Source organism: Eleutherodactylus coqui, chromosome 4 (genome assembly GCF_035609145.1).
Source record: "Eleutherodactylus coqui strain aEleCoq1 chromosome 4, aEleCoq1.hap1, whole genome shotgun sequence".
Taxonomy (NCBI): Eukaryota; Metazoa; Chordata; class Amphibia; order Anura; family Eleutherodactylidae; genus Eleutherodactylus; species Eleutherodactylus coqui.
Window position 1 is genome coordinate 159338942 of NC_089840.1, and position 12691 is coordinate 159351632.

General features: G+C 43.5%; 1 protein-coding gene across 2 annotated transcripts in view; it reads left to right on the plus strand.

The window, feature by feature from the left end:
- Nucleotides 1–12691, plus strand: part of TUBGCP2 (tubulin gamma complex component 2) — a 238931-nt gene that overhangs the window by 142891 nt on the left and 83349 nt on the right. For both annotated transcript variants that reach the window (XR_010792583.1, XM_066600339.1), the window contains exons 9-10: nt 6515–6687; nt 6955–7083. Coding sequence is in view for 1 of the 2 variants with exons in the window: in XM_066600339.1 (XP_066456436.1) it covers nt 6515–6687; nt 6955–7083 (302 nt within the window). In the remaining variant the exon portion in view is untranslated. The remainder of the gene's footprint in view (nt 1–6514; nt 6688–6954; nt 7084–12691) is intronic.

Consider the following 12691-nt stretch of genomic DNA (forward strand, 5'->3'; position numbering starts at 1 on the left):
GATATATCAGCTAGTCATTATATAAGCCTTCCCAGTAGGAGGCTGACACCACATACATATAAATAAAATCATAGTTTAGACAGGAAAAGCAAATCTGTTCCATCCCTCGATTAAACTTGATAGCCATATATATACAGAATGTCTTCTTTTTCAATTGTACTAACTATTGATTGTCCGCTTTATTAGAGACATTTGCCCTTTCATGATTGGAACTACCCTGTTTAGAAATTAGACACATCACTCAGTATAGCATGAATTCCAGTGAGCAAGTTTTTTTTAATATGTGAGTTTTAGTGTGAAACTGCATTAGAATGGAAAAATTTAAGCAATCTGAGTAACTTCAAAGCAAGGCATTTTCATCAGCGCTAATTAGCCAACTGTAACTTTAGGTAAATTCAGCACCCTGTCTTTTTGCATCCTTTTTCTTGTTTATGAAAGGCAATGTGATCTCTTCTCTTAAATTTTTGAACTACTCTCCTGACTGTGCATTTAGACTGAAAGATGATCACTCAAAAATCGCTCAAATGGCAGTTTGAGTGGCAGTGTTGAGCGATCATCTTTGCATAACTCTTAAGTAGCTAAATAGCTACTTAACCCCTACCCGCTATATGACGTACATTTAGGTCATACAGGTGCGGGATATGTATGAAGAGAGATCATGGGGCGACCTCTCTTCATACAGAGCGGACGTCAGCTGTTTAGTACAGCTGACACCCGTGGGCAATCGCGGCTATTAAGCCTTTAAATGCTGATGTCAATTCTGCCGGGCATTTAAATCCCCCAAACGATGTCCCGGGGTCCCGTACGGCTTCCCCTGTGTGAGATCGTAGGGAGCTGTACAGGTGTCATGGCAGCCAGGGTCCTTCTGAAAGGTCCCAGGGCTTCCTTTGCAGACTGCCTAACAAACAGTCTCCGTGGGGTAGCTTGATAGACTGCCTGGCAAATAGCAGTATGATGTAATGCTATGGCATTACATCATACTGCAGGAGCAATCAAAGCAAGGCTAGTTGTGTGTGGGGGTGTGGATGTGGGGCTTTAAAAAAAAAAAAAGAAAAGTAAGATCAATAAAGCTTTATTAATTGTAACAAAGCGTCCGTAAAAGTCTGATCTATCACAGTAGCGCATTATTTACCCCACGCTATAAACGACGTCCAGAAAAAAACCCCGCCAGAAATGCACCTGTCTTCCAGAAAAAAATGCAATAAAAAACTACCAAAAAGTTCTATGAATTCTGAATTGGTACTAATGTTAACTACAGGACACCCTACGAAAAGTGAGCCCCCGCACAAGTACATTGACGGAAAAATATAAAGGTTATCACGTGTGTAAGATGGTGTCTGAAAATAATTTTAAAAAATTAAATGTCTTTGAAAAAAATAAAAGTAGTACAGCAAAAGATGTTTCTCATTATCCGGTACATTAAATAGCACCATTGAAAAATACAACTTGTCCCGCAAAAAACAAGCCCTCATATGGGAACGTCAATGGATAAATAAAGGAGTTACAATTTTTTAAAAGGGGGGAAGAAAAAATGAAAATGGGAAAAAAAAGGGCCACGTCATTAAAGGGTTGAAGAGTTTAATGCAGGCAGAGCGGGAAACTGCTGAGAACTCTGAGAAAAGCTGTTTTATATATGCAAACAGTTGCTTTGTTCTCACAGTTATTAGCGGTGTCCCGCTGAGCTGATGGCTCAGAAAAACAGTAGGAGTGCTGACAGCTCCTTTGTTCTTAGAGCTCTCAGCTTGTATCCCGCTGGGAAGTCTTGCTGGATACCAGCTAAATGAATGCTATCAGCACCGCCTGCTTAGAAAATCCGTGTGCGGCTCTGATAAGAGTCATCATTGATTTCTACCTTGCTATAAATCAGCGATGAACGAATAGTGCATGAACAGTGCACAATGGCAGCGCATTTAGACACAGCTAAACTAGGCTGAACTAGATGGACATTGTCTACCTTCAGCCTAACATACTATATTACTATGTAAGTATTCCTGAGCTATGTAACTATACCTGAGGCACAAATATCAATATGTCAGAAGGTTTTGAGAAAAGTATTTAGGATTTGCCTTTGACTGAAAGCTTAAAAGGTATGCTCAAATATTTTGGTAATTATTAGAGATGAGCGCGTATACTCGCTAAAGGCAATTGCTCGAGCAAGCATTGCCTTTAGCGAGTACCTGCCCGCTCGAGACTGAAGGTTCGGGTGCCGGCGGCGGGCAGGGAGCTGCGGGGGAGAGCGGTGAGGAACGGAGGTCTCTCTCTCCCCCCCGCTCCCTCCTGCTGACTGCCGCTACTCACCGCTTCCCCGCGCCGGCACCCAAACCTTCTGTCTCGAGCGGGCAGGTACTCGCTAAAGGCAATGCTCGCTCGAGCAATTGCCTTTAGCGAGTATACTCGCTCATCTCTAGTAATTATACAAATATAGATCCACTAGCTTGTTACCCGCTACTTTTTCTGAGTGGAATTAGTATTTTATAAATCTAATCTGTGTTTTCCAGTGTATTGAAATGTAAAAAGTTAAAATGGTGAAAGAAATGTAACTGCAATCTGCTATGTCAGCACCGTTCTGTAAGCTTTTGGTCTAGAATATAAAGATTTTGTGGGCTGTATGCACGTGAGCATGCCACGTACAGTTGTTCATGAGAAAAACATGTTTTTTCTAAATTTACACTTGCTACCTTAAAGTCCCCTGCACACAGGCAAAAATTCTGCAGCAGGATTTCCCGCAGAATTTTCGCCCGTGCCTGCCTGCATAAGATTGCATTGAAAAACGCAATCCTATGCACACAGCCGCACTTTGTCCGAGTGAAAACGTGCGGAAACAAATCCTGGCATGTTCTATTTCTGTGCGGGTGTTACAGAGACCCGCACAGAAATGTCACTCCAGGCGCTCCGGCTCCGCTCTACGCATGCGTCCCTTCATGGACCAATGCGCTCTCACCTACAGACGGAGCAGGTGAGAGTCGCATTGGTCCCTGAAAGGATGCGGGTCAGATCCTGCTTTGAGAATTCTCGCAGGGGGTCTGCCCCGGCCGTCTGCAGTTGGCCTAAGTGTTTGACCTTGAGCCTTATTATTTTGAGCCATATTATTTTGATTCTTACAATATTTTATATGTGTATTAGCAATTTACTATATATTTCTGATTTGAATTGTGACATTTAAATGCTGTTCTGATGTGCACATCTGTTGCGTCTGCAGTGAATGCATCTGATCGTTGTCTGCAGAAATCCGCCTGTTTTATTCCAGGTTTCCCCAGATATGTACTGTAGGCAGTCCAACGCTACAGATCAGGCTTGCTCAGTAAAAACCAGGGGCGTTTGATTTCTCTTTAGCTTTTTGGACCGGATTGCTGACCAATAGGAGGGCAGTGCTTAGTGGGGGCGTACAGGAAGGGACCACAGAGCAGGATATTGTGGTAGCTGTTGTCTAAAGCTGCAGGGATACGGTGACCATCTTGGAAAATAGCAATGTGGGCAGACATAAATAGCGTGTTAACATTTATTCTGGTGGTCACTACAATTACAGTGCTACCAAACCGTGATAGAGGGCTTATAAGGACAAAATGTATTTTCACCTCAGTTAAGCTAAAGGCCTCGTTCACACGGGCGACAAAGTCGCGCGATTTTGTAGCGTTGCTACAATGCTACAAATCGCATGTATAAGAAGCCCATGCTTTCCTATGGGTTCCTTCACACATGCGATGTTTTGTATCATGCTACAAAACGACACATAAACCTCACAGGACCCGCTATATGCACGTGACTTGTGAGGTTTTGTAGCCCATGCTTCTCTATGGAGCCTTCCTCTCTGTTGCATTGCATCGCACGTAAACGGATTTTCGTGCGATGCAATGCAACTTTGACAGTGGGAAATCCTACTGTCAAAGCTAAAATTTAAGCCCTGGCTGCAGAAAAAAACCAAAAAAACACACATACATCACCTGTCCCGCGCTGTCTGCCCGGCCGCATCTTCTTCCCGGGTCCCCGGCAGTGATCTTATCCTCTGCTGGCCGGGCATTCAAAAATCCCCGCCTTCTGGAAGCGCTGGCTGTGATTGGCTAAGCATCAGCCAGTCACAGCCAGCGCTCGATAAATGGCAGTGATTGAACCAATAACAGCCATTCTTCGAGTCCTGGCTCTGATTGGCTGACGCTTAGCCAATCACAGCCAGCGCTTCCAGGAGGCAGGGATTTTTATATCCCCAGCCAGAAAAGAAGATGATCTGTGCCGCGGACCCGGGGAGAGGATGCAGCCCGGCTGATAGCGCAGGACAGGTGATGTATGTGTGTGTTTTTTTTTGTTTGTTTGTTTTTTTTTTCCTTCTTCAGCTACAGCGTATTTTCGGGGAAGGGCTTATATTTCAAGCCTCCCCAGAAAATCATCGCTACAAAGTCGCGGTATCACCGCGAGAAATAGCAGCGATATCACACGGACCAGCGATGCAATATCGCTGCAATTTTCTCGCAGTGATGCCATGTCGCCCGTGTGAACGAGGCCTAATCGGCGTGTGTAAATAGCGGACCTAGAGGCCTTTGTTAGTAAGCCACTGACTGCCATCACAGCCGTCGGCACTCTTCAGCCATGTTGCGGGGGTCAATGGGCTGCTAGAGGGAACCTCTTCCTACTCAGCATTGATCGTGGGTGCTAAGAGGTTAAATTCTCAGGATTGGAGCCAGCTTTGATCTTGGCTCGAGCTGCTGATCTCTTAGGTACCAGGGCCGTACCCAAGAGATCCCATGATTTAAATATTAATCATAGAGTGGGAGTTAACTCTCTCTCATGTCTGATTTATAAATCATATAGTGGGAGCAGTTTAAGACATATTTTATGATAAAACATATTCAAGCACTAAACTTAAAACAAAAGGATGTAGAACTATTTGGGCTGATAAGACTTGCTTTCATAATACCACAGCAAAAGACCATTTAGTGGTGTCAAATGCATTTGTATTGCACACGATCAAAAGACAATATCTGAGGTGGTGACACAACGATTGGCATTCCTGCCTATTTGCTTTGGAGTCCTCAGTTTCAATCTCAGGAAGAACAACATCTGCATGGAGCTTGTACGTTCTTCCTGAATGCGTTTCCTCTCAGCTCTCATTCCATATACATTCCAAAGTATACTGCTAAGATATTTGGCTTCCTATTAGAAATGGACCTTAGTGCATGCTGAGGATGAGTGCCTAAATGGCCGCCCGCAACTCCCCTGCTTCACAGCTCTTCTTGGGTGGGAAAATGCTTTCTATGTGTATGCAGTCAACAGGCTGGATAGCTCAGCAGTAAGAGCTACTGACTGGAGTGCAGGAGGTCCCCAGTTTGATTATTGACAGCTTATGATCGTGTGCAAAAAAGTACAGTAAAATACGCATGCAAAAACGACTTGTTCACCGAGTCACCCGCAAAAGCACATCTAAATGAGTCTTAAGCAGCACATGTGAATAAGACTTGGGTATACTAATAGATCATAGACTGAACATGAGTTAACAATGTGATGCAGCAGCCAAAAAGGCAAACACAATTCTGGGATGTATTAAGAGAAGCATCGAGTTTAGATCACGAGGTAATTTTTCCCCTTTACTCTTAGTCAGACCTCATCTGGAATACTGTGTCCAGTTCTGAGCACCCCACTTGAAAAAAAGACATTGAAAAACTGAAGCAAGTCAATTTACGAAGTTGTGAGCAGTCTGCAAATCATGTCCTAACGGTTTCGCTTGAATGTTTAGGCTGAGAGGTCAGACTTAATAGCTATCTTCAAATATCTGAAGGGCTGCAGAGCGAGCAGCCCTATTCTGATTTGCACATGGAAAGACTAGAAGCAATGGGATGAAACTGATGTATTAGAAAAAATTTTCTGACAGTGAGAGTGATCAATGAGTGGAACAGGTTACCACGGGAGTTGGTGAGTTCTCCTTCAATGGAAGTGTTCAAACAAAAGCTGGACAAATATCTGTCTGGGATCCATATATCTATATTCCACAACACTTCTGCTCGATTCAAACCTGATTTGGTTGTTTGGGTTGGCTGATTCACAATTCCAGCAACCTGATTGGTAGTTTGGGTTGGCTGATTCTCAGTGCTTGGTTGTTTAGGTTGGCTGATTCACAGTGATTGGTTGTTTTGGGTTGAATCGAGCAGAAGTGTTGTGGAATATAAATATATGCGTCTGGGATGATTTAGTGAATCCTGCACTGAGCAGGGCTTGGACCGGATGACCCTGGAGGTCCCTTCCAACTATTCTATGATGCTATGTTTGTGAAGTTTGAGAGAGAGACCCAGACCGTGCAGCAAATGCATGGAAATAAAGTAACTTGTTCCAGCAATATTTTAACAAATTGAACCCCAAAAAGTCCAGTTTATTTAACAAGTAGTGTCATCCACTTAGCGACAGTGCTGTGCCCCCAATAAATCCAATGAATAAAGGATTTTACAGTGAGTGTGCAAATCCAAATATTTGTTGGCTTGTTTGCATAGTATGTTCTTTTTAATTTGATCATTTGTTCTTCTCTCTTAAGATTGAGCTTATGCCACATGACCTCATCACACAGCTTCTACGTGTTCTTGCCATTGAAACTTGCCAGGAGAAAGACTTAATTAATGCTGATCCAACAGAGCTTGCCCTCAGCGGGTTGGAAGCATTCTCTTTTGATTATATTGTTAAGTGGCCTCTTTCACTAATAATTAACAGGTAGGTTATGGTATGGGTAGGTTTCCACTTTGCAGTGCCTAATAACATGCAGTGGGCAGCGTTTTAAAAGTTTTATTAGTACAGCGAAACCACATAGCCATTAACATGATTTCTTAGCTCACAATTTGGTATCGTTAGTGTACATCTGAACTAATTATAGTGATCTGCACCACAGTATGTTTACCACCTTCTTTTCTCCCAGTCTTATACGTGGAGGAAAAAGACATTGGATTGTATGTTAAGCTGAAATTTTTTCTTTAATTCTAGAAAGGCTCTTACACGTTACCAGATGCTTTTCCGCCACATGTTTTATTGCAAACATGTGGAGAGACTCCTCTGCAATGTTTGGATCAGCAACAAGGCTTTCAAACAGTTTTCGCTGCTCTCTGCTAAGTGGTAAGTGTGATTCGCAAATACATATAACAAAGATTTACACAAATCTCTCTGGGGTATGTAGACTGCTACGCTTCTCAGCACCTTAGCTTCAGGTCTGATGATTTTAATTTTTTGTGAACAGATGTTTTTGTTTTTTTGTTTTTTTTAAATACAGGGTAAACAGTATATTTTCTGCAAATCAGAGTTTCTTTGCCAGAGTTTGTTACTAGAAAGCCAGAGGGATGTGGGGCTGGGCTGCTCCCTTCCCCCCTCTCCATGTGCGCCTGAGTACATTTCACACATCACTCGCCCCTCTACCCAGCAGCCCAATGGGAAAGCTTCCTCTCTCCCTGTCTGGGGTAAGGCGGTTGGCTCACATGTTGGGTGAGGGTGCGGCTTGGATGGCAGCCTGTTGAATCTGTGGCAAAGGTGATTCCCGTGGTGGGGTTGGAGAGGAGCTAGGTTGGAGTGCTGGGCTGCGGAGGACCAGCTACTCTTCCCCCTGCTTATTAAAAGAGGAGCACCTACTTACCTAGTATGTAATTGCCCAGTGTGTACACAGTGAGTAGAATTACCTAGCATGTAATTAACGGTGGAACTCCTTGCCACATGATGTGGTGATGGCATCTAGTCTAGGTGCCTTTTCTGGAGGGAAAGTCCATTACAGGTTATTAGCCCTGATATCTATGTGCTGCCTCCTTATTATAGATGTAGACCACTGTGAGATACAGGAGCTGGCCTAGATGGGTCACTGGCCTGATCCAGCAGGCTTTTCTTATGTTCCTATGTTCCAGCCACCCAGCCAGGACTCGACACTGCATAGCACAGGCTGCTGGAAGCAGCCCAGGAGGGGACATCTACAAAAATGTGCGCAGCTGAGCAGCGAAGGAGTCTTGGAGAGGTTTTTAGCGTGCTTGGATAAAATTAGGCTGTTTATGAATGAAAAAAGGCAGGAATCTCCACCACCCGCTGATATGGCCTGGCGCACCAACCTCATGTTGTTTACAGATTTTATACTGCACTTCACTGTACTGAACAAACAACTACAAGGTGTAGGGGAAACAGCAGAAAGTATGCTTTGTGGTATCAAAACATTTGAGAGAAAACTAGGTTTTTGAAAGAGACCTTGAAAGTTGGCAGCTGAAATATTCCCCAAGTATAAAATGCATTTAGAAAATTCTACATTTTTAGACAATTGTACAAGCCATCGGGATATCTACAATGAATTTTCTAGCATTGTAGCAGCTGCAAAGGTGAATTTTAGTAACAGACTTGGAAAACTTGATCTTTCTTGCTTAAACTGGTTATGTTTAGGAAATCTGGAAATAGGGCTTTTGCAATCAAGATAGCTCTATCTGTAAAAATACATTCTATGACCTGTGTGAAACACCTGAGAAGATAGAAAGGATGACAAAGGACAACACAGTTCTGAAAATGAAATCCGTAAAGTGTGGAATTCTCTGCTAAATAATTTTAAGTCAATGAAAGCACTTTGGTTTGTTTTCCTTACGTTGTCATCTTCTGCTTATAAGTAGCTTTTTTTCAGCCTTGAATTATATCAAATCTGACACCAGAAACAGACTAATCGATGACCTGAGTGCTGCATGTGTTGCTCTTAAACTTGCAAAGTTATGAGCCAAAGTTAGACAAATTATCAGCATGCATAAAAGAGCAAAAATCACATTAATTGTTCAAAAGCATGCCAAATATAAACGTTTACCTTTTCAATAAGAAGTTTTTTTTTTAATCATTGAAGGTTCTGTTATTGTGTTTTTCTTTTAAGACAAAAAAAGTTAAACCGGGCTCACACGACCGGATCAGATTCTTCATTTAGTAGGCCCGCAGCAGATTCTGGCTGTGAGTCTGCCCAGTGACCCTGCATACTGCACTAACCTTTATGGCTGATGCCCACGGTGGCTTGTAGGTGGTCATGTGCAGTACAGCTTTTTTTTTTGTTTGTACCCGCAGCCCATAAACAATGTTAATTGCTTATGGGCTGCCTGTTGGACGCCTCCATTGACCTAAATGGAGGCCGTCTGCACAGATTCTGTGGCAAAATGGATCGTGCTGCGATTTTTCTTTTCGCTCAAGAAATACAGTTTTTATTGGCATGTGTGAAGAAAAAATCAAAACTACATGCATTATAATGCCTGCGTTTTACAACAGAAAGTCTGCGCAGATCCTTCTTTAGTGTATGAGTTGTTTTTTCTAAACTAAGGCCGCCTGCACACGAGCGTTCCGGATTCCGCTAGCGGATTTTCACGCGCGTATGGCACCTAAATGTGCTTGCGGATAGGTGCGGATGCATGAAAAATCACGCGCGGATATACGCGGATGTGTTGCGGAAAAAAACGCGCAGAAAAACCAGCAGCCGCCCCTTATTGTAAACCCAACCCCTAGAGAACTGCCCATTCCTTGGAAAACAGCTTAAAAACCAACACCCAGACTCCGTTTTGTCCCTCTTGCTTGTGCGAGCACCGTTAAATTATTCTGGCAACATGCTTTCACCCGGTGAGCAGATGTCTTTGTGGGCATGGTTGATCCATGTAACTTTTTTCAGGCGCTTCTCCAGCGTGACTTTATTTCAGTCACTGCAAAAAAATTCACAAGAGGAAGGCCGCCTGCACACGGGCGGAAATCCCGCGGCGGTATTTCCCGCGGGATTTCCACCGCTGAAAGTCTGCATAGGAGTGCATTACAATACGCACTCCTATGCAGACGGCCGCGGTTTGGCCGCGCGCGAAATCTCGCGCGGCAAACAAACCGCGGCATGTCCTATTTTTGTGCGGGGCTCGCACTCACCCGGCCGCCGGCTACGGTCTGCGTATGCGCCGGCTGCGCGGCAGCCGGCACATGAAAGAGCCGGGGCCGCCAGGCGCGGGTGAGTACGCGCTCGTCACTGCAGGCTCTCGGGTCGGGTCCCGCGGCGAGAATTCTCGCCGCCGGATCCGACCCGCTCGTCTGCAGGCGGCCGAATTCATTACTACAGATTTTGCATTCTTAGATCCTGCATTGGCAAGAAATACTACCTATCTCCCTCTACAAATTTGCCTGTGAAGCTCTGTGCTGTGTTTTGGGACGCCTCCTACCATGCCTACTTCCTGTAGTCATAGCAACCAGTGACTCCATCCACAGCTGCACTGCGGATGTACTGCGTGAAAAAACGCACCCATTCACTTGTATTGGAGGCTTCATGCGCAGAATCCGACCCAAATTAGAACAGGTCGCAGATTTTTTCACGCGTGTGAAAAAACGCGATACAAATCCGTCCGTCTGGGGACAACTGCGGATCCTCATAGGAGTATATTGGCTGCGGTCTGGGGCAGATAATGTGCCTAAAATAACGCGCTGGAAATTCCGTTCGTGTGCAGGCACCCTTAAACTTCTGTATTCAGATTAAATTGCTGTGTTGGTACTTTACGATAAATAAGTGGGTTTTGGGTTGCAGTTTGGGCACTCTGTCTCTAAAAGGTTCGCCATCACTACCCTAAGGTATACAAGCCTTAACATAGTAACATAGTTCGTTAGGCCGAATGAAGACAATCTCCATCTAGTCCAGCCTGTCTATCCTCCTGTGTTGATCCAGAGGAAGGCAAAAAAACCACAAGAGCAGAAGCCAATTAGCCCTTTTGGGGAAAAAATTCCTTCCCGACTCCCTAATGGCAATCAGACTGTTCCCTGGGTCAACCCCTAATAGTTCCTACCTGCCTGTATACCCGGATTAACAATTAACCTAAGATTTATCTACTATATATATATAAAATTGAATGTATGCGTGTGTCTGTCTGTGTGTCTGTCTGTGTGTCTGTCTGTGTATCTGTCTGTGTGTCTGTCTGTGTGTCTGTCTGTGTGTCTGTCTGTGTGTCTGTCTGTGTGTCTGTCTGTGTGTCTGTCTGTGTGTCTGCCTGTGTGTCTGCCTGTGTGTCTGCCTGTGTGTCTGCCTGCGTGTCTGCCTGCCTGTCTGCCTGCCTGTCTGCCTGCCTGTCTGTCCTTTATGCGCTACTACACCATTCATCCGATCGCCATGAAACTTTGGGAAGTTGTTGAGTACACTCCTGGGAAGATTATAGGCATAGTACAACTATCTTAAGATAAATGGCGCGTGTGCGAGCGTTGTCGACAGTTACGCCCCCCCCCCCCCCCCACGTAGATTGTTCGATTTCCATCATTACCACTAATTCTCTCACTTCCCAAAGTCATAGAAACATGAAACTTGGCACGAGCATTGATTATGTCATAAATAGGAAAAGCTAATGGGTCCCAACCCGATTATTTACTTCTAAGCGCAAAAGAATTAGCGTCCAAATTTTACGCACAAAGTCTAATTTTCTCACTTCCCGATGACATAGAAACTTGAAATTTGGCACGAGCATTGATTATGTCATAAATAGGAAAAGCTAATGGGTCCCAACTCGATTATTCAATTCTAAGCACCAAAGAATTAGCGTCCAAATTTTACGCACGGAATCGATTTCTCTCACTTCCCAATGTCATAGAAACTTGAAATTTGGCACGAGCATTGACTCTGTCATAAATAGGAAAAGTTAATGGGTCCCAACCCGATAATTCATTTCTAAGCGCAAAAGAATTAGCGTCTAAATTTTATGTACGGAATCTAATTTTCTCACTTCCCAATGTTATAGAAATTTGAAATTTGGCACGAGCATTGATTATGTCATAAATAGGAAAAGTTAATTGGTCCCAACTCGATTATTCAATTCTAAGCGCCAAAGAATTAGCGTCCAAAAGGAAAAGCTAATGGGTCCTAACTCGATTGTTGAATTCTAAGCATAAAAGAACTAGTGTCCAACTTTTACTTATGTAATCTAATTCTCTCACTTCCCGATGTCATAGAAACTTGAAATTTGGCACGAGCATTGATTGTCATAAATAGGAAAAGCTAATTGGTCCCAACTCGATTATTCAATTCTAAGCGCAAAGGAATTAGCGCCCAAATTTTATGTTCGTAATCTAATTCTCTCACTTCCCGATGCAACAAATAATTACACAAATTTTTACAGCACAAATGTGAAATTTGCCATGACCATTCTTTACGTACTAAATATTGGAAATTTAAAGGGTTGCAACTTGATTATGTAATGTAACTAATAACACACATCTGTACTGCACAAACGTGAGATTTGGCATGACCATTCCTATGTTATGTAACTAATAACATATCTGTACCCCGTAATATATGAGACAGTTATCTTCTCAGCAAAACAAAACGCATTTAGAAATATGAGTATATATTGACAGAAATAAAACTGACTGTCGTATGTATTGGAAGCCTGTAAAGTACAAAAGGAAGTGGACATGGACTGCTGGGATGGAGTATGCCTTTAAGTATAACAAGGGGCTGCAACCTGTCTCGTTAGGAAATTTGAATAAAAAGGGACATTACCTTTCAGGGTAAAAATGAGGAGTGTGTGTGAGGTGGCACATTCTGTGGGGTGCCATTTTCACATACAGTCTGAGATAAATCTCTCTCCTATCTGCCTATACACTGAGAGGAATCTATCTGATCTGTGTGTTATGAGCAGCGTGTGTGAGGTGGCACATTCTGTGTAGTTTTCCGTGTGAACACCATAGTAACATAGTTCGTTAGGCTGAATGAAGACAATGTCCA